Genomic DNA, 25,653 nt, shown 5'->3' on the forward strand with positions numbered 1-25,653 from the left:
TGTGTTTACTATATGATCCAATGAAAGAAGTATATTGCCAAATTCCTATAGTTATTTACAAAAGAATCAATCAACAAAGAAGATGGAATTTTGCAGCCAATACAAAGAATATGAAAGAGATTTCAAATTCAAAAAAATCCACCGCAACCGACATCTTATATTTGGCAAATATATACCTTCCTATGTACCTCCTCTAATCTTTAACTTATAGTTAGCTATCTGCTGAAGAGACGAAAAAGCTCCTCCTTTTGCTTCTAGTCTTCCTTTAATTCTATGCAATAGTCTACAAATGAATCTCTTCTTGTTTAATCGCCTGTCAGAAACCAACTGAATCCCAACCCTCCATTGACCAGATGAGTTAGCCAGTGCGGGTGGCTTCAGCGGCCCTTTCCCGCATCATCTCCATTACAGCAGCTCTACGCCTTTTGTCCGACTGCTGCTGCTGCCTACTACTAATCTCTCTGAAATCTCTGTTAAAACGGAGATGCAACACTTACGAGTTAGCTATCTATCTATATATAAAAAGTTGTTTAATCAGTGTAAAAGCATGTGAAACTCTCTACGTACCTGCATTTGGGGACAGTGCATTGGGAATCTCTACAGCTGCGGGCATGGAGTCTGAGGAGATTCCAAACTCTCTTACAATGGGGGCAACGTCCAGGACCAGTCTTACATGCTATACAATGTCTGAAGAAGGTCTTAAACTTACGACAACCTTGATATTGGCACAGTGTAGAGCGGCATGCAGCTACATGTACCAGCACTTCTTTTAACTGCAAATATCAACAAACCACCGAGCTTTATTACTCTGTTTCTAGAAGCTACACACACATAAACAATCTCAATATAGGTAATGGCGTATTAGAAAATACCTTCTCTAGCTGGACTTGATAATTTTGACTAGCTTGCCTGTTCTCTTGTACAACAGGACTCTCGGTAGAAGATGAACGGTTTATCAGGTTATGTGAATGGTTGATAGACGCCTTCGAGTAACAGGCACTGCAGACATCATAGCCCGGACAAACTTCACAGTGCCAGCCTTGAGAGTTTTCAACTTCTTGTTGGCAGATGGTGCAAAATGTAGCAAATGCAGGGGCAGTTGGGTTGTGAAGATGATAGAGAATCATCATGGAAGAATGTTTGGCCCACCTTAGAGTGTCGTACTGATAGTTATTTCCTTGGCAAAGATTCAAGAAAGCTTGTCTGTTATCAAAGAATTCGCTCTCCAGGTTGTCATCTGTGTCCTCAATCTTGACGGGAACGTCTTTGATGGCCACCTGCAAAGATCCACACCTTGTCAGTTTCCAAGATACAAAAAGGAGAGAATGAAACTCTTAAATCTCTAACCACCATTAGAAACTTACGGGAAATAGCGCGTGTTTCTCTTTCTGATTAATCGGATGTCTCTCTATATTTATGCGGTTCTGTTCCACTTCATTACACCTATGGTTGAAAGACGGTTGTTAAGTTGAATGATTTGAAGTATTATATAGCCTGAGTATGATCATATGTAGCAGAGATCTTACTTGTCACAGATCTGAAAATTCTTGCAATGATTGCAGACCCACCGGTTTCCAGATACCATGAGAGTGGTACAATGCTTGCAGCAATGTTGCAAATGAACCATTATAAAATCTTCCTTCATCGGACAAATGGTCTCACCGAGCTACAGAAAAACAGAACAAATAAATAAAAGCTAGTGGAAGCAAGATCATAATAGTGGAATAGAGAAATGAGAAGTTACTTTTTGCATCATAAGTCGATCCTTGGAGGCATTAAGAGAAAGGTCCAACTGGCCAACGGCTTTTAGGGCTCTTTTCGATATGACCTTTTTGGTCAATCCTTTTCTATTTAACTTTGTCTCACCATCATCTTCTTGGTTCATTTGGCGTAGTAAATCCTCAGCAGCACTTGGCCAGTAGTCTCCATCAAAATATGGCAACCTTGCAGCAGTTACATTAGCTCTACATTCACCAGACTGGACAAAAAAATGATTGTAGAGGTTTGTGCATTCAACGACCACATCTTCTTTTGAAGCTTTTCTTAACATTGCCAAATACCTGAAAAGGTAGGAATGTGATTAGTGCCAACAAAATGTCCATAACACTTGACAAACAAGTAAAAACAAAACAGTCGCGGTCTCATACCATTCCCTTAGTTTGTCAGTCTTTGGAGTCTTCTGGATTTCAGGATGACAATAAAGAATGTAATCTTCACCCTTAAGTGGAGGACATGCCCATATATAGCAGCTTGTAAAACCACGTTTCTTACAATAATCGAGATAACCAATCTGCAAATTCGTAACAAGTCCATGATGATAAGTTTCGTGTACTCGTGAAGCAAAACACAAAACCTAAAGAAGATGGGATTAGAGATAAAATGGCTTACCAGAATTTCATGGTACACAAAGGTGCGAAGGGCTTCTCCAGACACAGTTCGAACCTCAGGTCTGAAATACTTAACAGAGTCCAGATAAGAAAGGTATACCCGCCGCTCATTGGGAGGTCCAGAGTCTGTCCCAAATTCCTGGACGAACATACCAAATAAGCATACTTCCACATTTTCAATCTTCTGAAACAGCAAAATGGCCTGAAACATATAAAGAAAATATCTCTTTGAAGTGCCAAACAAGCATCATGAAAATGAATAAGAACCAAAACCATGAACCATTGTTACCTTGGATTTATAAGGGAACTCAGTTGGATAATTTTTTTCTCGGAAAAGCTCAAGGAAACGTTGCTTTACTTCTAATACTTTATCAACCGATGCCACAACTCTGACAGTAAGTGATTCAGCTCCAGGGACCTGATATATCAATAATGAAGGTAGATGGTTATTATAACTGTTTCTAGACAAAATTTGCTCCAGGCTGTTCAAGTGAACCTAAAGCTCATGTATCGTAAAGGAACAAAAGCATAAAACAGTTGACAGCCTTAAAGAGTTAGAGATCACCTCCTCATAAGTTTTTCCTTGAAGTCTAGCCCTCTCTTGTCTTTCCTCCCTCAACTTTTTGAATAACCGCTCCTCTAGATGGTTGCTAAGAGCAGTAACTGGTAAATTTGTTGCCCCCGGAACAGCACTTAGTGGTAATGGTCTTCTTTCTCTTTGTTCCACCTCTTGTATATAGCAATTAGGGCAAGTGTACTTGGTGGTTTCTCCATGATTTCTTCGGCTGTTGAACAAAGCACAAATTTGATGCTGCCATGCTTCACACTTATCACATTGCACCCACTGCATAAAACCATTGGTTTGGTTCAGACACAAAAAAAAAAAAAAAAAAAAAAAAAAACAAAGGAAGAAGCAAATTTCAGAAATCATGAGGCATACATACCCCTTCCGGAACTTGTTCATCATTTTTCTTTTTCTCAAGCCTTGTTTTCGGTATAGAAGTTCCATCAAGAAAAACCAAGTTTTCACGCGCTTCATTGTAGCAAGGTGCACAGACATAATGCCTTGACTCACCAGCCGCAATACTATAGTGCAAGGCATTTTTCTTGATGCGTATACCACAAGGTGAGCAGTAGAGAGGTACTGGCTCAAATACAAGCCACTCAACAGCACATAACTGACAAGAATTCACAGACATGGAGCACCCCATTGCTTTGTTTTTGTCTGCCTTGGTTTTACTCTGAAAATAGAATTACAAAGAAACAAAAAAATTAGTATCGTGCATTCTTAGTTACTTTCAAAGAAACAAAAAACAGAACAAGGATACAGAGTAGGAAAAATTAGACCTTGTGAAAACCAAGAAAGGTTAAACAAGAAGTGAAGTTTTAAAATCTGAATGTTTACCTGTCCTACCCACTGACGAAGACTGCGGATATGCTCCTTTACTTGCTCAGGAGTAAACAATTCAACAAGTGAGGAGATTTCCATCTTAGACGCATCTACAACTTCCACAGACTGTTTCACATTCTCTTCCTTTGGTGCACTCATTTCATTCATACATTTGGATTTCCCTTGTGCCAATAAGCAACTAGTTTTTTCATCCATAACAAAACCACCACAATTATTACCCTTGGGAGTATCTTCAGCAACATGTTTCACCAGCTCCCTGGTAACGGGAATCTCAGAAGCATCAGGAACATCTATGTCCATAGGCATAGCCTCAACTTTGAGGCTTTGCAAACCATCTTTCTCTTGCATATTCATTAAGGAATGAGGTTTACAAACAACACCACATCCTGTCACCGAAATGCTCTTCGTCTCGGGAGTGATATTTTGGGAGGGTCGCTGTAATTTTGGGCGCTTGATTGAGCGTTGCAGATCAGCATCAACAGATGGAGCTTCAGCACCTCCTTTTTTATATGCTTTCCTGGATTTTGAGGATTTCTTGGGTTGACATTTCGAACTAGCTGAGCTACACTTAGCTCTACGGAGAGGTACAATTGTGTATTTATTCTTTTCCATGTATTCTCTGACAGCTACACAGGTACGGCACGATATGCTTTTGCACTGCTTGAAATGATCTAACCACATCCGAGTACCAAGACAATATCTATATTTGCAGTTAGGGACCTTGCAGCAGTCTATATGTTTCACTATCTTTCTGGCTTGAAAGCAAAACTTGCTCGCACACTTATCTTTCTTAGCCTTGCAATGACGTGCATGGAACATAAACGGAATCCACCGCAGAACGGTGTTCGAAGACGTTTGACCACAATCTTCATTAACCTGTTTACTTGATGTATCGTTTCCATCCCGAGGACGTTTCCTCTCAACAGTATTTCTAGGAGAAACAGTTTGACTGTTTATAGGCGCTATTGGAGATGAGACACGATGGACAGGTTCAGGCTGCATATGAGTATGTTCTCTCTGTCCATTATTGTTTTGTAATATTTCAGTTGAGTTCTGTAGAGATGTCTGCCTTTGAACCGGGATTGATTCCGACTGCTTTTGATGAGGATGTGGTTGCAAAGATGGAGAAGAATTCATCTGACTACTGTGGACAGATACACTTTGAGCACCAATGTAATGGTCTTGAACAGCAGTCTGTTGGCACTGCAACTTGGATGGTTTGAATCCATTTTTAGTAGCATGTTTCTGAAGAGCTTCTTCGTAGGATTCCAAGCTTGGTACATGCATGACAGGAGCAGCTAAAGCCATAGCTTGCTGAGTCAGATTGGGAAGTAAATGATCTTGGTTCTGGAGTTGGCCAGGATAAAGATTTTGGGAGTGTTGTCCTCGGTGCTGGTGAGACCCATGATTTAAGAGTTGTTGACTGACCTGAGGCAAGTTTTCTCTGTTATTGGGAGCAGATTGGAAATTAGTATTCCAAAGCGGATGATGTAGTTGACGTTTTGGCAATGGGGTTTGTTGCATTGGTTGCAGGTTTGAGTGATAACTTGTGACGGTAGCGTCAAGTCCCTGCATAGGATTGGGGTTCCATGGAGTTGAATTCTGAGAAACTGCCATTGAGCTAGATGACACAACAATTCCACAGGGATAGGGATTACTTTGACCAAAAGAAGCAACGTTGCTCATTGAGTATCCTTCACATGGGAGAAAGCAACTTGTAAGAAACATACCATTACATGAATTGCATAACAGAAGAGTGAAAGCGAAAAGAGATATATAGATAGATAGAGATAGGGAGAGAGATTACTATGCATGTGTGACTGATCAGGTGGTACACAGTTGAGAAGTGTAGCATTGAAGAGGTCTTGAGAAGTCATGGGTATATTAGCAGAAACTGGTACACAGTTGCCGTTAAATCCAGTAATCAGAGGACTAGAGATCCCACAAGTAATTTGGTTCATATTTGGCCTATTAACTTCAACCATCTGGTGATTAGCACCAGTAGAATGGTGTGTGTGCATGTCAGGCCCAATAGAAAATAATCCTGCAGATGATAAGGTATAGAGTCAAAAAGTAAAGAACAACATGTCAGTCGTATATGTTGAAAAAGAATCAGGAGAGATCAAAGATGTGTACGTACCTCCAGCTGCTGCAGTGGTGCAATTAATTGGCACAAGGCTTCTTCCGGATTGGAAAGAGTTGTTACTAACGCTCGTGGAAGTATGGACCGCGCGGGTAGGTGTAATACATTGAGCCCCTCCATTATTCATGGCAGCACGCCGCTGAGAAAGGATTGTTCCAAGCTGTTGCAACATAGTTTGTACACGAGCGTCAAAAGTTGTTAAATCGGAGTACTCATCAAATGATCGGGAAGACTTGAGGAGTTTTTCCTCAATCATTCTTGTTGCGGCAATACACTTTTGATCCTGCTTCTCTAAGATAGCATCTTGCGTGGGCTGCTGATTCTTCTTGTGTAGAAAGATTTGATGCTGCTGCTGCTGCTTGTGTTTTACGATAGCATAACTGGAGAAATAAACAATATATGATGGTTAATTGAGCAAATTAAAGATTAGATCATGGGATGAGACAACATATGTATAATAAGGGCAATAAAGAGAGAGCGAAGATGATTATGTTACATTCTATTTCTTAAAGCAGTGCGTCTCGCAACAGCAACAGAGTTCTGAGGAACATTATTATTCATATTTTTCTTTCAACAGAGCATGTGACCAAAGCCTCCCCTAGCTAAGACATTGTTGATCGACAAAGGATACAAAAGAAAACCTGAGCAAGCAAAATTGAGTTCGCAATTTTGATTAATTAGCCAAAAAAACAGTCAGCGAGAACGAACGAAGACGACCAAAGAAACAAAGGATGGTCTTGGTCGGTGACGGGGAACAATGGGAGGAATAGGGATTTGTCTTTTATATCCAAAATTAAATCAATCAAGCCCTTTATTTATTTATTTAGTTGACAAAATCAAACTAGTTTGACTAGGAAAGTTATGTTGTTATATTTTTTTTTTAAGACTTCAGGCCCAACCAACTAGTACAAAAAAAAAAAAAAAAAAGAGTTGAAAACTAAATACAATCGAATTATTATTTAGTTGTTTGTGTGAGAGATTGACAAATAAAAGTGGGAAGGAGAAGAGCTTAAAGGTTTGTGTGAGAGACATGGGCTTCTTTGGAGAGAGTTATGAGATCTTTTCACCAAGATAGGTTTGGTTTTGGTTTTATGTTTTAGATAGTAATAGATCAATAAATAATGATTTTTTTCTGAACCTATCATTCTAAACAAAACTTGAGAGATACAAACAAGAAACCACGCAAGACAGATCAAACTCTTAAGCAATAAAAAAAACGCACATACAAAAATGAAAGCAAAATAAAGATTTCTTCTTTGCCCAAGCTAGATACCCATTTCTTTAACAGTAAACTTAGGCCTGGGCAAATAAACCGAACCGAAACCGAAGTTAAAAAAATCGAACCGAACCTAACCGAAAGTTTAAAAATAACCGAATGGATAGTAAATTTAATAACCGAAATAACCGTAACCGAATCGGTACCGAACCTAAATATTTCGGATAACCGAAATATTCGAAATACAATTATATTTTCAAAATAATTTGTTATTTATAGACCAAATAATCAAAAATACTTGAAAATATGTAAAAATAGTTAAAATACTCGAAAATAACCGAAATATATCCAAAAATATTCGAAAATACTCAAAAAATAACCGAAATATCCGAAAATATCATAAGCAAAATAACCGAATGGATACTAAATTTTAAAACCGAAAGAACCGAAACCGAACCAAAATTTTAAAATATCTGAATAGATACTAAATCTTGAAACCGAATAGGCCGAACGGTTAACCGAAAGCTCAGGCTAAGTAAACTACACAAAGCAAAAGCCCAGAAAGGTGACCTTTTAACGAGCTGTCGTTTTTAGATTTTCGAAAACGGGACGCAGTTGGATAGCGAAAATAGTAAACGAGACATAGTTCTGTTTATAATCAGAGTGCAAACCGATGGCAGCCACAACAATTTCGCCGGCGATTAGGAAACAAATGAGCACCGTTGCCGTCGCAATGAAGGTCGCCGTTATCGGCAGCGGAAGTGGGATTTCTCAATTTCGTTCTTAGATTTCGTTTTCGGGTTTCATTCATGAAAATATAAGTTTTCAATTATTCAAATCGGAGCAGTTTCTGGAGCCGTGTGTGCATCGACTCTGGCAAGGAATGGCGTCTCCGTCACTATCTTCGACTCGGGTCGTGGACCTGGTGGACGCATGTCTCAAAGAAGGTTCCTTTTCTCCCAAATTACACGTTCCGAGTCTTTTGATAAAGATTGTTCCTTTTCACCTGAAAAGTGTTGTTTTAACTTTGAATGATATCTCGTTTAAGCAGAGAGATTGGAGAAGATGGGAAGGAGTTGATGTTCGACCATGGAGCTCCATTTTTCTGTGTGGGCAACTCTGATGCAATGGCTCTTGTTCATGAGTGGGAGTCCAGAGGTTTTGTTTCTGAATGGAAACAAGTTTTTGGGAGTTTCGATTGTGCCTTCAACAAGTTTCTTGGCATCCAACAGGTTTTGAAACATCAGTCTTTGTGCTTATTTTAAAACTTTAGTAGATTATGAAGTGTGATCTACTTGTTTCAGTATATGTATTTGGAAGATACTTGATACTGCGATTGATTGATACTACCAAGTAGTTTTAATGATTCATCTCGGAGTTTGAGGTTTTATTTTAGCTTAATGTGTTTAACTGTCTAGGAAGGGGATGCAAAGAAGTATGTGGGTGTTCCGGGCATGAACTCTATATCTAAGGCCTTGTGTCACGAGTCTGGTACTTTTCCTAATCTTTCTAGTCCAGAGATTGAACTCAAATCTCTGAAACATCAGTCTCTGTAATCAACTCCGTGATCAACATTGTAGGTGTTAAAACTATGTTTGGAACTGGTATTGCCAAGCTGGAATGGTTGGAAGAAGAGATACCATGGTTGTTGACTGATTCAAAAGGAGATAATTTGGGTCGTTTCTATGGAGTGGTTGCATCAGATAAAAACATTGTTTCTCCAAGGTTTACTCAAGTAACCGGACTCCCACCGCCACTGGGTAAGACTCGCACAAACATAGTCCTCCTAGAGTTGCCCTTTCAATGCTATATCACATTTATCTCTATTCACTTTTATTTGTTTTCATAACACAGACTTAAGTCTAGTCCCAGAGTTGGCGACTAAGCTGCAAAATATTCCTGTTCTACCATGCTTCTCTCTTATGCTAGCTTTCAAGGAGCCGTTGTCTTCGGTAAGATATTTGCTTGTCCAGTCTGTAATCAATGTTGGTTGATCAATCCACTAACCAAAGTATTTGGGTTCATCTACATAAGCTTGCAGAAACAGTAATCTAGTGAAAGCCTTATCTAATTTCTGTCGTTTTGCATATTCTATGATTTTTGAATCAGATACCAGTAAAAGGCTTATCTTTCAAGAATTCAGAGATTTTGAGCTGGGCTCATTGTGATAGCACCAAGCCTGGACGGTCTACTGATAGGTATCACTTCACTAACCAAAACATTTTAAATGTAAAATTAGAGTATTTGAGAAGTTGCAACCAAACGTATGGGGTAAGATTGTTTCAGTGTTCTAAATTCTGAGTGTTGTTATCTTGATTTTTTTAGTGAAAGATGGATACTGCATTCTACTCCAGACTATGCCAACAGTGTTATAGCCAAGACCGGCCTCCAAAAGCTATCAAGTGAAACACTAAACAAAATATCTGAAGAGATGTTCAAAGAGTTTCAGTGCTCAGGCCTTGTTAGTTCTCTCCCCTTTTTCATGAAAGCCCACAGATGGTAAGCGTCCTGACTCTTAGTCCTTCTGTTAATCGCTTCGCTTGTCAGCTCAATGATCTGTTGTCTCTAGGGGAAGTGCGTTTCCAGCCAAAAGCATAGCCGTAGAGGAGAGGTGCCTTTGGGATAGAAACAGGAATCTAGCAATCTGTGGAGATTTCTGTGTCAGCCCAAATGTCGAAGGTGCCATTCTCAGTGGCTTAGCTGCAACGTCAAAGCTTTTGCAGACTTCTAGCTGCTTATAGGTACGGAGGTACCATATTGAGTTTATCCCCAATACCTCGAAACAGAGTAATATATACATTTATATAAAGATTCTACTAGAATCATGTAAAATGACTATGACAATCTTCTTCGTGAACTCTATCCGCCGATGAAACAGATACATATCGGAATATCATGTGATCTTCCTAAATCTCTACTTTGTTCCTTGAGAAATGATAGCCAGCGCAGTTCTATCGATGAAAGTGTCATTCGCAGTGCTTATTGATGGATTCGATTGGCAACATCTACGAAATTAAGCAATGTAAATTATCCTGACAGTTTCTGCTTATTTGATGTGCATACCGGACAATGCCTTTGCGTTGATGAATTTATGTGCATTGGTAGACTCAAAGGATTCAATATATGTGCCTACCGAGAAAACTTGTTATTCTAAGGTTTTTGTTCCGAAAATTGATTTTGATTTATTCAAATACTGTTTCAGGAACCACTGCCTTGGCTATGCAATCACCTATCCCATCATGTCCACAGGTAGTGATGTTTCATATTATCTTATTGATCAATCGTTCTAGAGGTCCCTAATACCTTGAAACAAATGGAACTACGATGAAATATATATATATGTATAACGTCATAAGTGGTATTTTACATGAATCTACTGGGTACAAGGGTGAGGAAATGTTTTGTACAATCAGACACGCTCACGTTATTTCCCCCCGAAGAATTGTTCCAATATATAGCAATAGTAACTCTGGTTACACTCGATCATCAGCAATTCCAAGCACTGCTTGGAATACCAATGTCGGTCAACAGGCTCTCCGAGCTACCTTCTCCATAACTCTGTGATTCTTTAGCCCCGAGGCTTCCATCGATCTTAGTGAGCTGACTGAGTAGAGCTCTGAGAACCATCTGATCTGAAGAACAGAACGAGTCGAGGCCTGTGAGCGTAGCTGGAGCTGAACCACCAGTAAACAAAGGGTTAGGGTTCTTGCATGGAATCTTGAGTTCAGAGACTGAGGTGGTAAGGTTTGCGTTTAAGGTTTGGTTCTGTGACAAATTGGAGAAGCAGGGTACGTGCTCATTGATGATGAAGTGATGATCATCACTGAGGTAAGAAGAGGGTTCTTGGTCAAAGTTGATGTAAGGATCCATCAATGGAGGAAGAGATGCGGAGGCTGTCTCATCGAAACAGCTTCCCATGTTGTCTCTACATATAACTCCTTCCGTATTCTTATGGAACACCCTACACAAGACCCAGTCTTCCTGATTGGGAGGATGATAAGATCCTTGGAGACGGAATTCGTGCATGACCCAATCGGTTTTACGACCTCGAGGAGCTCGACCTTGATAGAACACCAATGTCTTCCTCATCCCAACAAGCTTACCCTTTCTTAGAATGGCTCTGTCTTTGCCGGTAGCTTTCCAATATCCAGTGGCCGTTGCTCGGTTTGTTCTCAGCCCCGTCGCGTATTTCCGGTCTCTTTGGCTATAGAAATACCAATCCTTCCCTCCCACGCATGCCATTTCTGATCATTTGAAACATACACACAAACATGTTTACAAGCCAACTTTTTGGTTCGAAAGACTCGCAATAGAAGAAATTTTGTCTCTTTGTTTACAAGCATTTAGCTTCGTAACTCGGTTAATCAACAAAAAAAAATATTAGAAGATACTGTTGAATGTAACTAGAAAAGTTTATTGAAATCTCATAACGATAAATCTTTTTCTCTTTAAAATATTCCATGTTCAAATATATCGGCTATTTTAGGATTTACAATAATAAGATACAATAGACATCCGTGAGTGATTGAACTAAGCATGTCAACATGTGATTCTTCAACCAAAACAACGAATAGAAATCCAACGCGTGTAAATGAGTAGGATTTTGATTTTATTTTATTTTTGTTTGAATAAAGAAAAATATCTTTGATCAAATGAGTGACGACTAAGCATTCAATAATTATTATGTAGTTGAAGGGTCAATTTATCTTTGATTTGAAAACTAATCAGGACCCATTAGAGGCGTAAGCAAAGGAGGGAATAAGAATACTAATTTTGATCAAACCCAACGAATTTTACTTTTTGAAACTTAAAATATGTCACACTCTAAGCCTATAAACCAACAAAATCGAGATATTGACTTTTTCGTCGTTACTAGCTTATTTTATTTTATCCAAAGCTTTATTTTCAAGAAATTTGGTTGAGGATAACGCCAAGAGTGTCAACTTCTCATATATAATTATCTCTGTCTCTCGAAATCTCCATATTATTACGTAATATATGTTTTTTTTTTTTATAACTTGTAATCATCTGATGAAATGAAAAGACTTAAAAATTTTGTGATAAATAGACTACATTGTATATAAACTGAATGCAAAAAATATGTGGTGACATCATCTTAAAGTTTATTGGTTCCAACTTTTTGTTTTTGTTGATATGGATTAACGAACTTCAAGTTTTGTTTATATAAAACCATGAACACGAAAGAAGAGCATGACATAATCTAATCTTTAATATGGACCAACCATATCAAAGTAAAACAGAGATATGGATTAATTAATAACAGATTGATATATATGATCAAGAATGAAAGAACACGTACTTGGGATGTCCCAAGGCTCACACTTGTTGAGGTCGACTTGGATCAAGACGAGAGGTGGTCGAGGATTATTGTGAAGCGATCGTTTCATCAAGTAATCGCAGACAAGCTCGTCGTCCTTCGGGTGAAATCTGAATCCTGGTGGTAACTTTGCCTCCACCATGCTTATACTACTTTCCTTCATCTCTTCTTCCGTCTCCATAATTGATCAATCTCTCTTAATTTCTTAGGTTTTAGTATTTGATTAGTGGATGGTTAAGAGGAAAGGAAAGATAAAGAAGGAGAGAGAAGAATAATTATTGGGATCATTTGGGTGTGTCCGAGGACGAAGACCCTTGGTTTATGTAGTAATTGTCCACCCAAGCCGTCAACTTCTATATATAGTATCATTTTAAAAACTTAATACGTATGTTAGTATTTCCATTTCAAATCAATTATTAATCACATATTTTTGCCAAGAACATAAAATGGATATAATAGTTGAGGATACATATATATAGAATATGAAAAAGTTGATATTCTCTGTGATTTATACTATTGAATGTAACAAAAAAGCATAAGAAGATAATGAAAATGTTCATAAATTGTTACAAAATGGTTTTTAACTTTTTAATAATGAATTATGCTCTCTGTATACATAAACAGTGGGATGGCTGCCATGAAACAGGAGACAACAATTAAAGAATGTAATACTAGCCTCCATTGATTCATTTCTTATAGTATAATGTTTTGATTTTATTTATTTTTTCCGTGGTTTAATTATTTCGAAATAGTTTTAGTAGTAGTTTATAACTATGAAACACATGTCAGTTTTTCTGATTATTATTTATGGTATCGCATTGTAATCTCCGTCTTTAAATACACGCGAATTGTATAATCATTTGTCGTAGTCATAGACACACAAATTGCTTAGTTTTTAAAACAACAAATCTAATCCGAGTAAAATCAAATGAGAATAATTCATGTGAACAGCTGGATTTGAAAGGCCCGCGTGGCCCAAAGACGTGGACCATTCATCTTGCCCTATGCTAAATTCCACGATTTATATGTTTAATAAATTCGGTGAATAAGTTTTCCTAATTAATTAACCAATGGTCATTTTATACATGGATTTTGGATATATAAACACTCAAACTTGCCCATTAATTGTGGATACGTCTATTGCATAGTTGCGCCTCGTGAATAAAACAAAGCCAGTGTCATTTTCGCCATTACCTCAGATCATTACATGCTAGTAGCCGTTTAATAACCAAGGAAAATCTGAAAGATTTTATTACCGACCGATTACAATAACGATATTGAATGTTAATTAAGATTATGTTAAGAGAAAATGAGATTATTGGAATAATGAAGAGGAAGAAGAAGCTGGTCCATATATAAATGTATGATTCAATGAAAGCGTGGTGAAGGTATTGGGTTCGATGTTGTCGTTTGTGACATTGGAGAAGTGGAAGTGATGGCCACAACAACAACTAACAAAAACTTTGTTTGTAGTGGACTTGGTCAAATTACTTCGATTCTATTAACTTTTTGACAATATTGGATAGAGACAAAAACTTATTTGAGTTTCTATTTAATTTCCATGTACTTCGATCGGAGTTATAGTTCATCTATTAGATTGGATAGAACCAAAGTTTTTGGATTATGTGCGGTATTGTGCATTCCATTATGATACAATATTGTATGTTTTAGCCCATGCATACGAATTATTTCTTTTTTAGTAGGTTTTTTCGGCTGAGGGTTCTAAGTTTAAACTCTAACGGATCATGCATGGCTTATCACCGTAGACAAATACAATGCATACCGAAATAAATTTATTCGGATTAGATTTCGAACAAAAAGAGAAAATACATCTTCATATCATATTAGGTGAAGCATCATTCAACTATATGTATATTTTAAATGTATATTATTAAATGTATATTTTGTGATTGGAATGATTTATGATTATTATTTATGTATACCTTGGTTTACATCGCAATCTAGGCCATGCTATTATTTATGTATGTCCAAGATTAAATTTTGAATCAAGACAAATATTCGACCGGTGGTTGAGATATTAGATTTTATGTTAGATAGCAAGGCACTCCAAGAGTCACTTCCGATATTTCCTTGACATACATTTTACATAATCGATTGAAGAATAGTAATATCAATACCCACAAAGACACAACCGTATGATAATTTGATATATATGACAACATAATTATATATATATATAGAATGTGATTTGTAATCTTTTATCAATGTGGAAAAGAAGCTAGGTACGAAAAGATGGTTTTATCAATTTCTTTGTATATCATTAGCTTTTAATTCTTTTTATATCAAGTTTATCGGTATAACCATAAAATGCAATATATTCTTAGTTTAAAAAGATATCGTTAACTCTTAATTCTTAGTCCAATTTATTTGTGGACTAAGATTTGCATTTTGAGGTTACACTAATGAAGTGTACGTAATGCATACTTATAGAGTTTATAGATATTTTTTCTCATATCATTTTATCGGTTTCATGCCAAATTAGAAAGCATAATATGGACAATACGAAGTGCGTACGTTAATCTTTATTGCTGTAAAACTAGGTATTAAACTCCCTTGATTTATTAAGATGTGATACAATGACTTATATAGAGAACCTCTCTAGGGTTTACAACAACCGACTATGACTTGAACAATAAGTTACGGGCCTAAACATGTGGCCCAAACTCTATCCGTAATACTCCCCCTCACGTTGGAGCGTGAAGGTTCTGAACGTCCAACTTGGACATTAAAAACTCGAACTGATTACGACCCAATGCTTTTGTAAAAATATCCGCCAGTTGCTCTTCCGTGCGAACATGATGAGTGGAAATGGTACCATCTTGAACGGCATCACGGACGGCATGACAATCGTTCTCAACATGTTTTGTACGTTCGTGAAAGACCGGGTTAGCAGCAATATGGAGAGCAGCCTTGTTATCGCAGAAGAGACGGACCGGTTGACGATGTTCAATTCCCAATCCTTTCAACAACTTGAGCATCCATTTGATTTCCTTTAATGCAGCTGCCATGGCCCTGTATTCAGCCTCCGCGGAAGAAAAAGAGACTGTTTCTTGTTTCTTGGTTTTCCAAGAGATAGGAGAATCACCTAGAAAGACAATGTAAGCACTGAGAGAACGGCGGGTTAAGGGACAAGACGAATGATCAGAATCACAATAAACTGTTAGAGACAAATCTTTATCAGCCTTGAGAAGAATCCCTTGTCCAGGTAACCCTTTCAAGAACTTGACAATACGCAACGCTGCAGCCCAATGAGCTTCCCTTGGGGCTTGCATGAACTGGGACAGTACATGAACCGAGTAACTTAACTCCGGTCGTGTATGTAAGAGATACAAAAGACGACCAACAAGTCGCCGATATGGCTTAGGATCAGCGAGTAACGGACCATCATCACGGGCAAGGCGATGATTTTGCTCTAGAGGAGTCGGAGAAGGCCGTGAACCAAGCACCCCACAATCGGCGATGATATCTAACGCATACTTGCGTTGCGACAAAAAAATTCCTTCAGGACCTCGACTGATTTCAATGCCAAGAAAATACTTTGGTTTGCCTAAATCTTTCATCGAAAAGCATTTACCCAAGTATTCTTTGAACTTCTTAAGCATATAGCCATCATTACCACAAATCAAGAGATCATCAACGTAGATCAACACTCGGAGTTCGATATCTTTATGTGTGTAGGAAAATAAAGAGTAATCATCATAAGATTGTACGAACCCGAATTTGAGAAGAGAATCTGACAACTTTTTAAACCAACAACGCGGAGCTTGTTTCAATCCATACAGAGATTTGCGAAGTCGACACACTTTATCAGGATGAGAATGACGAAATCCAGGAGGAAGCTTCATGTAAACTTCTTCGTCAAGATCACCATGAAGAAACGCGTTGTGAACATCCATTTGGTACATCTCCCATTGATTTGCCGCTACTAAACGAAGGAGTGTACGAACTGTTGTCATTTTGACCACGGGAGCAAAAGTCTCAGTGTAGTCTTCACCTTCAACTTGATTATTGCCGAGAGCAACAAGACGAGCTTTGTAGCGTTCCACTGAACCATCCGAATTAAACTTTGTTTTGTAAACCCATTGACTTCCAAGAGCAGTCTTGTTTGGTGGCAAGTCGCATAGATCCCAAGTCTTGTTGATTTCGAGGGCATCAACTTCTGTAGTCATGGCTTTATTCCATACATCAATTTTTACCGCCTCTTTAAAATGCTTTGGCTCGACATTACTTGTAATAGCCGCCAAGAAAGCCCTATGACCAGAAGAAAAATAGTCATCGGATATATAATCAGACAAAGGGTATTGTGACTTACAAGGAACCGAGTTTGAGGACTGATATAAAAAATTGATTCTTAACTAAAGAATCGAAAAACTAGAACAGCGGAAGACTTTTAGGTTATAGATCTTAGCTCTGATACCATGTAAAACTAGGTATTAAACTCCCTTGATTTATTAAGATGTGATACAATGACTTATATAGAGAACCTCTCTAGGGTTTACAACAACCGACTATGACTTGAACAATAAGTTACGGGCCTAAACATGTGGCCCAAACTCTATCCGTAATAATTGCTCACAGTTTATCACAAACTCGACAAAATTTGGCTAGAATATAATGGTATCATATCGACCAGAAGATTGGTCCGCTTTTGCGACTGAGCTCTTTGATCTAAAGCTTTTGCAATTCTAGTTTCTTTATTTTGACATCATTAGACGAAAATAAGATAATTAGACAGAACATAATTTCTCGTTTGAAATACTAGAATTGTAACGTTATCTTTTCTTTGCAAAAATATATTTGTTGTCATACTGATTGATTAGCTATGGATGTAAAAAAAACCATACTATTTTTTCTTAATGAAAGAGGAATTGTTTTTGTTGAAAGAAAACAAAAATGCTTATATGTATGAATTCACGAAACGTGTGCTTATGATCAAACTCAATTATTGGTTGGTAGGTGACCATAATGAGAAAAAAATAATACCAATTCACATAATAAGAAAAAAATAAATGCTCACACGAACCAGATCTAAATAAATGTTTGTTTTCAATAACACAAACATATTGACACACAAAAAATGGTCAAATAATATTAGGCCCATAACATAGTTAAACCCGGCCCATTAAAAATAACCGACCCGAAAGCTTCCGGTAAATGAAACAAGTGTTGTGTACGGTGTACCTGAGAGTGAGCTGTATATAATGCTTGTCTCTGTCACTCCCACTTCTCTCCCAAATCCTTTTAACACTGATTTTTGCCGGCAAAGATTCTTCTTTTTTTCTCCTATCAACTTCTCAATGGCTTCCGCTTGCGTGAAAAGTGCCGGTGTTTCGCCGGAGAAGTTTTCGTCGTACGGATGGACGAGCCCTCGAATGTCTTTAACCCGAGAAGACAACACACGCTCTTCCTCCGTCGACAAGCAACAATCTGACCCATCACCGGAAAACCAAGATCCAGTTGTGGATTTCGAGTTTTGTCTCGAAGATCCGGTCACAATGCTCTCCGCCGATGAGCTCTTCTCCGACGGAAAGCTCGTACCTTTGAAGTTCTCTGGCCCCAAGACGACGACGGTCAGCACAACTACCACCGAACCAAGAGGATCACCGGAGGTTCTTAAATCTTGCCGGAGACTTGAGATGGAGATCTCTGACCTCTTCTCTCCTAAAGCTCCTCGTTGTACGACTCGATGGAAAGAGCTTTTAGGTCTCAAGAGACTTGTCAACGCCAAAGCACAAGAATCTGTTAAAGCTTCTTCATCTTCTTCACCCACAAACGCAAAAACGTCGTCGTTTAAGCAATTTCTTCACCGGGGATCTAAATCTTCCACCACCACCGCCGCCGCCACCGCAACGTCTCCGTTGCAAAAAGAATCAGATATCTCCGAATCAATCTCAATCGCATCTTCACGTCTCTCACTCTCTTCATCGTCTTCCTCTAGCCACGAGATCGATGACCTTCCAAGACTCTCGCTTGATCTCGATAAACCAAGTCCTAATCCCTTTGCTCCGTCGCGGACTCACTCACGAAACCTCAACCAACCAAGAATCAGATTAGCCAAACCAAGACGGCATAATCATCCACCGTCGACGCCTTCCGTTGACGGATCATCATCATCATCGGCGAACATCGAATCTCGAGGACTCACCGTGACGGCGGATAGTCCTAGACTTAACGCCTCCGGTAAAATCGTGTTTCATGGACTTGAAAGAAGCTCGAGTAGTCCCGGAAGCTTCACCGGTGGACCTAGAATGAAGCAGCACCATGGAATGCCGAGATCGTACTCTGCTAATGTCAGAATCACGCCGGTGCTTAATGTTCCGGTATGTTCGTTAAAATCAGGGCTTTTCTTCGGTCAGCTCTTCTCATCGTCGTCGTCATCTTCGTCTTCATCGTCATCTTCTCCGTCTCCGGGGAACAAATCTCAGTTACAGAGCAACGGCGGCAAGAACCGGATTAATCGAACCAGGCTTGAACCGAAATTCGAACAATTAGAAAAGTAAACCGGATTGAGGTAAACCGCTATGACTTTTTAGGCAGATGGAGGAGATAGGGGGGAATCTTAACGCTTGTTTTTCTCGGGGTTGTTTTGTAAACTGAAGTTAAATTTGGGGACTGGATATGTAAATACGGTTTAACAATTTATTTTCTCGGTCTATCGCATTAATCATAACATATTTTCATAACCTCATCGATTGCGTCGTTGATTTTACTCGGAAAGACCAAACAGCAATAAAAATATATTTATCTGTTAAACGATAAATTCGATGAAATATTAAAAAAAAAAGTCTGACCAGAAAGTCTGATGTGCTTGCCATGTTCGGAGATTGCTTCAGAAGATTTCTGTATGTATAAAAATAGTTTTTGACAGAATAACCAAAAGATGATTAATAAACAAATAAAGAAAAATTATGTGATTTGTAATTACTGGTTAGAGGAGAAGTTCCTAGTTTTAATTATTCGAGTTACGAAAAAAGCAAAGTATGCTTTATCACCTTTTTTCCTAATAATGTTTTTGCATGTGATCAGTGAAGATCCAAATTGCAAATCCTCCTCGGTTTGGCTTTAATTGTTTAGCTTGTTCAACTTCAATATGTATTGTTTTAAATACGACAACTTCATAAGCTTAATTTGAAAGAAACAAGAACTTAGTAACTTTTTAACTAAAAAGACAGCTTTGAATTTGGTTTAAAGCAAAAACTAGCTAGAGATAATTAGTAGTAGTACTTGGAAACTGCATGTGTAGTTAGTAGAGTAGAGAGCATATATATAGACTAAAATAGGTCGGTGGACCAAATCAAGAGGATCTTCCATGTCTTCCCAAAACATATTATAGACTCTTTTACTTTTTTTTTTCAATGTTCAAAAAGTGGACAGCGCCTAGCTAATCAAACTTTCAAAAGTATGTTTAGCATTTTAGGGATTAGTCACTAGTTTCCATTATTGTAAGATCTATAGATGCTCTAAACTAGATTAGTGAACATTTAAGACCGTTTAATGGATTCGATTCACTATGGTTTACTCGGGTACATAAAATCGAGTAATCGATTGTCTAGACCCGACTTAACGGCAGCCCGATTTGTTTGGTTGATTTATAGTAACACAATATATCATTGGGCATCTATCAACTAACTAATTAAACAACCGATTTTAAAACGTTGTAACTTGTTTTCTTATATCAAAACTTAAAAGAAAATGTTGAAGTTTAGTTGAAACCTCTCTCAGTAATATCACATTCTTCTGGAATCTATTATTTGTCTATAGATTATGTTTATAATAATAATGAAATTAAATAATATGTGTATTGGAGATTTCAAGAGAGTGAAGAGACAACTAAGGTATAGATTAATAAATGTAATTAAGGGACAGATCTCATGAAAAAATACTGTAAAGGGTCAAAGCCTGAAGAGAGCTGTCATTCGTAGTAGCTAGCCTTACAGCTATATAAATCCCGGTAACTAAATAAGTTAGCTTCATCGAATTATTCTGTTTACAAAAAGATTATATGCTATTAAAAAAAAATATATATATATATATATATATATATATATATAAAGTACTTGCTCGTTATATTCTGGAACATCAGTCCTTAAATCCCAGCCGTTGGATTCTTTCTTCCCCAATCACTACAATAGACGAAGACAAGAATAAATGCAAATTATACACATTCTTTAGTTATTGTAGAAATTTTCTGAGTTATAGATAGAGAGATAGAGAATTATCATATCATACACAGACAATCACTTCATTTTGTCATACTTTACTTCAGTGACAAGTAGCCGTTAGGTCAAATAATAGGATCTATCAATATCAATTTATAAACGACATAACACATTAAATTTAAGCCTATTGATTTATTGCTGCCTTTAAATAATCAAACCATCTATATATATTTAATACTATACTCCTACTATATTTGCATGCCATAAAATCGATATATAGATCTGAAATCAATGCATGTGTTTCTTTTTCTTACCGGACCTATCTTTCTCTTGTCGTTTGTTTGGCTATAGGAAAAAATAATACTAAAATTCCAAATTGAATCACATTTCAAATAGTCAAATACATTTTCCTAAATCATTAAATACTTTAGTACATACAATTATCTACCATAAGTCCATAATGTCACATAGAAAATGGTAATTAAAAAAGAAATAGAGGTAATAGAAGGATATGAATGAGAGAACGTGATAGTTCCCAGTGTTGTGCCCTCTGTAAAAGATTCTCTCTCTCCCGATTGATACTTTAACTCTGCTCTTTTTGCATCTGTCTTTTTTCATACTCATAAACAGTGTCACGACAAATGGCTTAAGTAGAGAAAGGCCGACAAAGAAGAAAAAATTAGTTACAAATAATCGTTCTCTACATTATTTTAATCCATCCAACGGCGATTAAATTAAGTTAAAGACATAAGCTAATTATAATTAATTAACACTTAATCCTCCTTTCTTGATCTCGTTTTCTTTTACAAAAAAACGACAAAAAGACTTAAAATATATTATACGATCAAAACCCTAAAACTTAGTATTAGCTTTGAGAGTTTACTACAATACATGGCATGGCGCTCAAGTTGAGTTTCCCTATATTATATTTGGTTTTTGCTTTAACTTGACAGTTGACACGTCATCAAATATTTGTATATATTTTGTAATTATACCAATCAAAAACCACATTTTCTGAATAGTATTTGTAAATATATACTATAAGCTAGCTATATTTTGAGTGAATGACATATATTTGTGCTACGGAACATAGACAGAGAAGATAGGACAGCTTGAGCTGGGTTCTTAGCTGTTTGTTACAAAGAACAAAATGTAAGATTTGAATAGTAATAATTGAATGTTTCTAATAGAAAGAGGTAAGAAGGAAAACAAACAAACAAATTTTTTGAAAAAACAAAGAAGATATATTTTGTCTTATAGGTGAATATAAAAGTGTATGAAATGTGTGTATCTGTATGTTTTGGTGTAAACAAGTTGCAATAATATATAGAGCCAAATATTGGAAGTTTATTATTGACCGATGTGTAAAAAAAATCTGCAGGCCATTGTCTTGTCCTCTTCTTATCTCCCTCTGTACATCTACGTACTTTCTTGTTCTTGTTCCTCTCTCACTTTTGTCTCTCTCTCAATATTTATTACTCTCCTCTCTCTAGATCGTCGTTTTCAAATTTTGGTAACAAAAAGATATTCAATGCTAATTACCAACAGTAAATAAAAGTTTGAAAAGATAAAATATAGGAGACCTCTAGGCTTAGGTCAGTGATTAGAGTTTTGGCTTTTTAAGCATGCATCGTTGAGTTTAAATGGAGCAACAAAAGCAAATAATAATTTCTGGCTAGGTGTAACTATTTCGAAAACTATTCCATTACTCGTTGAAAATATCAGACTCTCTCTCTGAATAAAAGCGATCAAAGAGTTGTGTTACGTCACATTGTCCGATTGTCACGTGATTTTTTATTTTCATAGCTACCGAAAAAAGTGGGAACATATTAATTTCTTTGGGAAAAAACCCGAAAAAACCGCCATCTATTTTTTTTTTGGCCGTTTAATACCTGTGTTTTTAAATTTGGAATAAAAATACCTTATTTAATTTCGATTGCCTTTTAAAACTATCGTTTTTTAAAACTTGGTAATTTCGAACCCGACACTTAACAGTCGTTACTGGACGTAACGGAATTATTTAACGGCGTTAAATTTTAACCGGGAAAAAACCAAGAAAAACCGCCATCTATTTTTTTTTTTGCCGTTTAATACCTGTGTTTTAAAATTTGGAATAAAAATACCTCATTTAATTTCGATTGCCTTTTAAAACTATTGTTTTTTAAAACTTGGTAATTTCGAATCCGAGACTTAACAGTCGTTACTGGGCGTAACAGAATTATTTTACAGCGTTAAATTTTAACCCCACATGTTTATATAAATATATACAAACTGCTCACAACACATTACGAGAATGTCAATGTGGTTTAGTGGTAGCGTGTGTTTTTTTTTAAACCACCAGATCCGGGTTTGAATCTTAAACCTGTTTTTTTTTTCTCTTTGTTCTCCACTTCGAATAACTTCCCATCAGTACAAAGTTAAGACTCGAAATGCAAACAAAAGATGAATCATAGAGCGATTTCAACAAATCGATTCTGCAATTAGATCTACCATTGAAAAAGAACAGCAACTAAATCGACATCAATCAGATCAGATCTATACATAAATGGGATGGATCTCGGCAAAAACCCATTATCAAAAAAGAGATTCGAGTGAAGAAGAGAAAGAGAGAGAGACTAGTTTGCATCATCGGAGATCTGAGAAGAAGAAGTCGTCGTCACCACCGGCGAAGAAGACGAAGAACACAAAAAGAAACTAATAAAAAAAAAAAAGAGGTTGAAGTCTTGAAGAGTCAAACCCAGCTTCTAAGGTTTACAAAACTAACATGCAAACAGATAGTATATATTTATATGCAAACAGATAGTATATATTTATATAAACTCGTGGGGTTAAAATTTAACGCGGTTAAATAATTTTGTTACGTCCAGTGACGACTGTTAAGTTTCGGGTTCGAAATTACCAAGTTTTTAAAAACGATAGTTTTAAAAGACAATCGAAATTAAATGAGGTATTTTTATTCCAAATTTAAAAACACAGGTATTAAACGGCCAAAACAAATAGATGGCGGTTTTTTCGGGTTTTTTGCCGGTTAAAATTTAACGCCGTTAAATAATTCCGTTACGCCCAGTAACGACTGTTAAGTGTCGGGTTCGAAATTACCAAGTTTTAAAAAACGATAGTTTTAAAAGGCAATCGAAACTAAATGAAGTATTTTTATTCCAAATTTAAAAACACAGGTATTAAACGGCCAAAAAAAATAGATGGCGGTTTTTTCAGGTTTTTTCCCTAATTTCTTTTATATTTCTTGGTCTTTCGTATGTTTGGCTTTTCATGGCGTTTTAGGTGTGTCTACAAAAGCACACTTGTCTTCTTTACCGTTCTGAGGAAAAATGGCTTTGTTTCTATTTTCGGATATTTTATCAAAGAAAACAAGGTCCGGATTAGGCCACGTACGACCCGGTTATGAGTTTCCGATTCAAAATAATGAGGTTTAAAATACAATGGATCACAAATTGAAATAAGGCTCATAAATAGATTCATGAGGCCATTATCGGCCCAATAGCAACTTTGAACTTATAGATAGAGAGAGTAAACCGGTTTGAAAAACGAGAAAAATCAACCCAACTCCTCAATGGCAGAGCGGAGAGCTCGGTTAGGGACAAAGTTGAGATGTGGAAGCGGGAGATTTGTCATCGGTGAGGTCTGGTGACCTGTGTTAATCCAATTCTTAATAGCTTCTAATTCGTATGTGAATCCATCAGCAGCCATGTGTGGATCTTGCATGACCTCCTGCGACAAATATAAACCACATTATCTTGTTAAAAAAAGTCTATACAAGATTATTTTTGAGTGGTATGCAAGTTATCTTCTTGTGGAGTTATACCTGTGTGATAGGGCAGAAAAATGAAGGTGGAGGTTGTTGCTCGTCCACTATCTCTTGTGCTGTTTTGAGAGCATTGTCCCTCTCTTGTCGCATCGCATCTGCTTCTTGTTTGTACGATTCGACTAGTCCTTTGACAGTCTCGAGCTCTGTTTTTTTAGTAGAAAGAGCATCCTCTTTTTCTTTTCTAATAATTGACTCTTGGTCGTACTTGTCTTGCCATGTTATCACCAGCGAATTCAGGTTCTCTTGTTCTGTGACACAAGTTTCAAGCAGTTCTTTTATCCCCTCCAACTCTTTCCTTTCTTTATCCAGCGCAGTTTCTGATTCTCTCCTGAGTACCACTTCATTCTTGTATTCGCTCTCGAACTCCTCAGCCTTCCAACGCATAAAATCACCTTCTATGGCTACCGCGATTTCAGTTTCTGTCCTAAGCTGCAACCCTGCTTCATGTTTGTGCTCCAAGGCTTCTACTTGAAGTTGCAATTGACCTTGTTTTTTCTCGTAAGGCTCAAGTAACCGTTCCGTCAAATCTACTACTTCCTTAAACTTTCTAGCAAGTGCATCTTCTGCTTCCTTCCTAAGATTGACTTCGACTTCGTCATTGTACTTATTCTCCAACTCTATAGTAGCCTGTAAATTAAGCTGCCATTAGAGACATATATACATGCATACCAACACGATTATGTTTAGAAGATATCAATCATGTCTTTGGATGGTTGTGTTACCCGAGAACTTAAAAAAAGCTGATTGAAATTTTCATCAGAAAACTGTAAGTCAGCTAGTTTTCCAATGGTGGACAGAAATAATTTCATTGCATCAGTGCTCCTCTCAGGTGGCAAGATGGGATTCATCAGCACCTACATTACAATTAGTACTTACTATGCTCTTTATTAAACCCTTTAATTAATTAGAAGCAGGTCCAAGAGTGAAAAAAAAAGGCAAACCTGAATTATACTTTTCCGTGTTGTTCCAGTGATCTTCATATTCTTGAAAACGTCAGCCAAAACCCTAACAGTTTTGATGAATCTCCAATAATTTGATTCATCAACATAAACAAGTGGAAGATCTGTTTCGATGGAGAAGTTTTCAAGCTCTATTTGGCATTTACGCAAAAACTGTCTCTCCAAAGATGTAATTTCGCCGTGAGATTCATCT

General features: G+C 37.2%; 5 protein-coding genes across 6 annotated transcripts; 2 read left to right on the plus strand and 3 right to left on the minus strand.

Moving 5' to 3' along the window:
* Nucleotides 1-13: 13 nt before the first annotated feature.
* Nucleotides 14-6,616, minus strand: LOC9327932 (histone acetyltransferase HAC4). Its single transcript, XM_002894502.2, has 15 exons — nt 6,438-6,616; nt 5,939-6,321; nt 5,606-5,842; nt 3,793-5,492; nt 3,332-3,628; nt 2,953-3,231; nt 2,677-2,805; nt 2,389-2,589; nt 2,148-2,290; nt 1,745-2,060; nt 1,527-1,666; nt 1,365-1,443; nt 873-1,277; nt 568-773; nt 14-470 (listed from the first exon to the last, which is right to left on the minus strand). The coding sequence occupies exons 1-15, from the start codon at nt 6,500-6,502 to the stop codon at nt 359-361; spliced, it is 4,692 nt and encodes a 1,563-aa protein (XP_002894548.1). The 5' UTR covers nt 6,503-6,616; the 3' UTR covers nt 14-358.
* A 1,105-nt stretch (nt 6,617-7,721) lies between these two features.
* Nucleotides 7,722-10,736, plus strand: LOC9330610 (renalase). Of its 2 annotated transcripts, XM_021013207.1 has the most exons (11): nt 7,722-7,918; nt 8,005-8,104; nt 8,209-8,389; nt 8,576-8,648; nt 8,738-8,917; nt 9,012-9,109; nt 9,267-9,355; nt 9,483-9,656; nt 9,727-9,898; nt 10,360-10,406; nt 10,648-10,736. In XM_021013207.1, exons 1-9 carry the CDS (start codon nt 7,831-7,833, stop codon nt 9,896-9,898), a joined length of 1,155 nt encoding a protein of 384 aa, XP_020868866.1. In that variant the 5' UTR covers nt 7,722-7,830; the 3' UTR covers nt 10,360-10,406; nt 10,648-10,736. The 2 variants fall into 2 exon arrangements, with proteins under 2 accessions (XP_020868866.1, XP_020868865.1); XM_021013206.1 differs by lacking the exons at nt 10,360-10,406; nt 10,648-10,736 and adding an exon at nt 10,036-10,115.
* Nucleotides 10,462-12,838, minus strand: LOC9327933 (NAC domain-containing protein 21/22). The gene is made up of 2 exons (XM_002894503.2): nt 12,478-12,838; nt 10,462-11,401 (listed from the first exon to the last, which is right to left on the minus strand). Exons 1-2 carry the CDS (start codon nt 12,674-12,676, stop codon nt 10,644-10,646), a joined length of 957 nt encoding a protein of 318 aa, XP_002894549.1. The 5' UTR covers nt 12,677-12,838; the 3' UTR covers nt 10,462-10,643.
* Nucleotides 12,839-17,506: 4,668 nt separating this feature from the next.
* LOC9330611 (uncharacterized protein DDB_G0271670) lies at nt 17,507-19,204 on the plus strand. Its single transcript, XM_021015007.1, has one exon. The coding sequence runs from the start codon at nt 17,718-17,720 to the stop codon at nt 19,014-19,016; it is 1,299 nt and encodes a 432-aa protein (XP_020870666.1). The 5' UTR covers nt 17,507-17,717; the 3' UTR covers nt 19,017-19,204.
* A 4,706-nt stretch (nt 19,205-23,910) lies between these two features.
* On the minus strand, nt 23,911-25,653 carry LOC9327934 (U-box domain-containing protein 57). Its single transcript, XM_021010878.1, has 4 exons — nt 25,443-25,653; nt 25,224-25,355; nt 24,499-25,128; nt 23,911-24,404 (listed from the first exon to the last, which is right to left on the minus strand). Exons 1-4 carry the CDS (start codon nt 25,479-25,481, stop codon nt 24,231-24,233), a joined length of 975 nt encoding a protein of 324 aa, XP_020866537.1. The 5' UTR covers nt 25,482-25,653; the 3' UTR covers nt 23,911-24,230.

The sequence above is a fragment of the Arabidopsis lyrata genome (genome assembly GCF_000004255.2).
Source record: "Arabidopsis lyrata subsp. lyrata unplaced genomic scaffold ARALYscaffold_1, whole genome shotgun sequence".
Classification (NCBI taxonomy): domain Eukaryota; kingdom Viridiplantae; phylum Streptophyta; class Magnoliopsida; order Brassicales; family Brassicaceae; genus Arabidopsis; species Arabidopsis lyrata.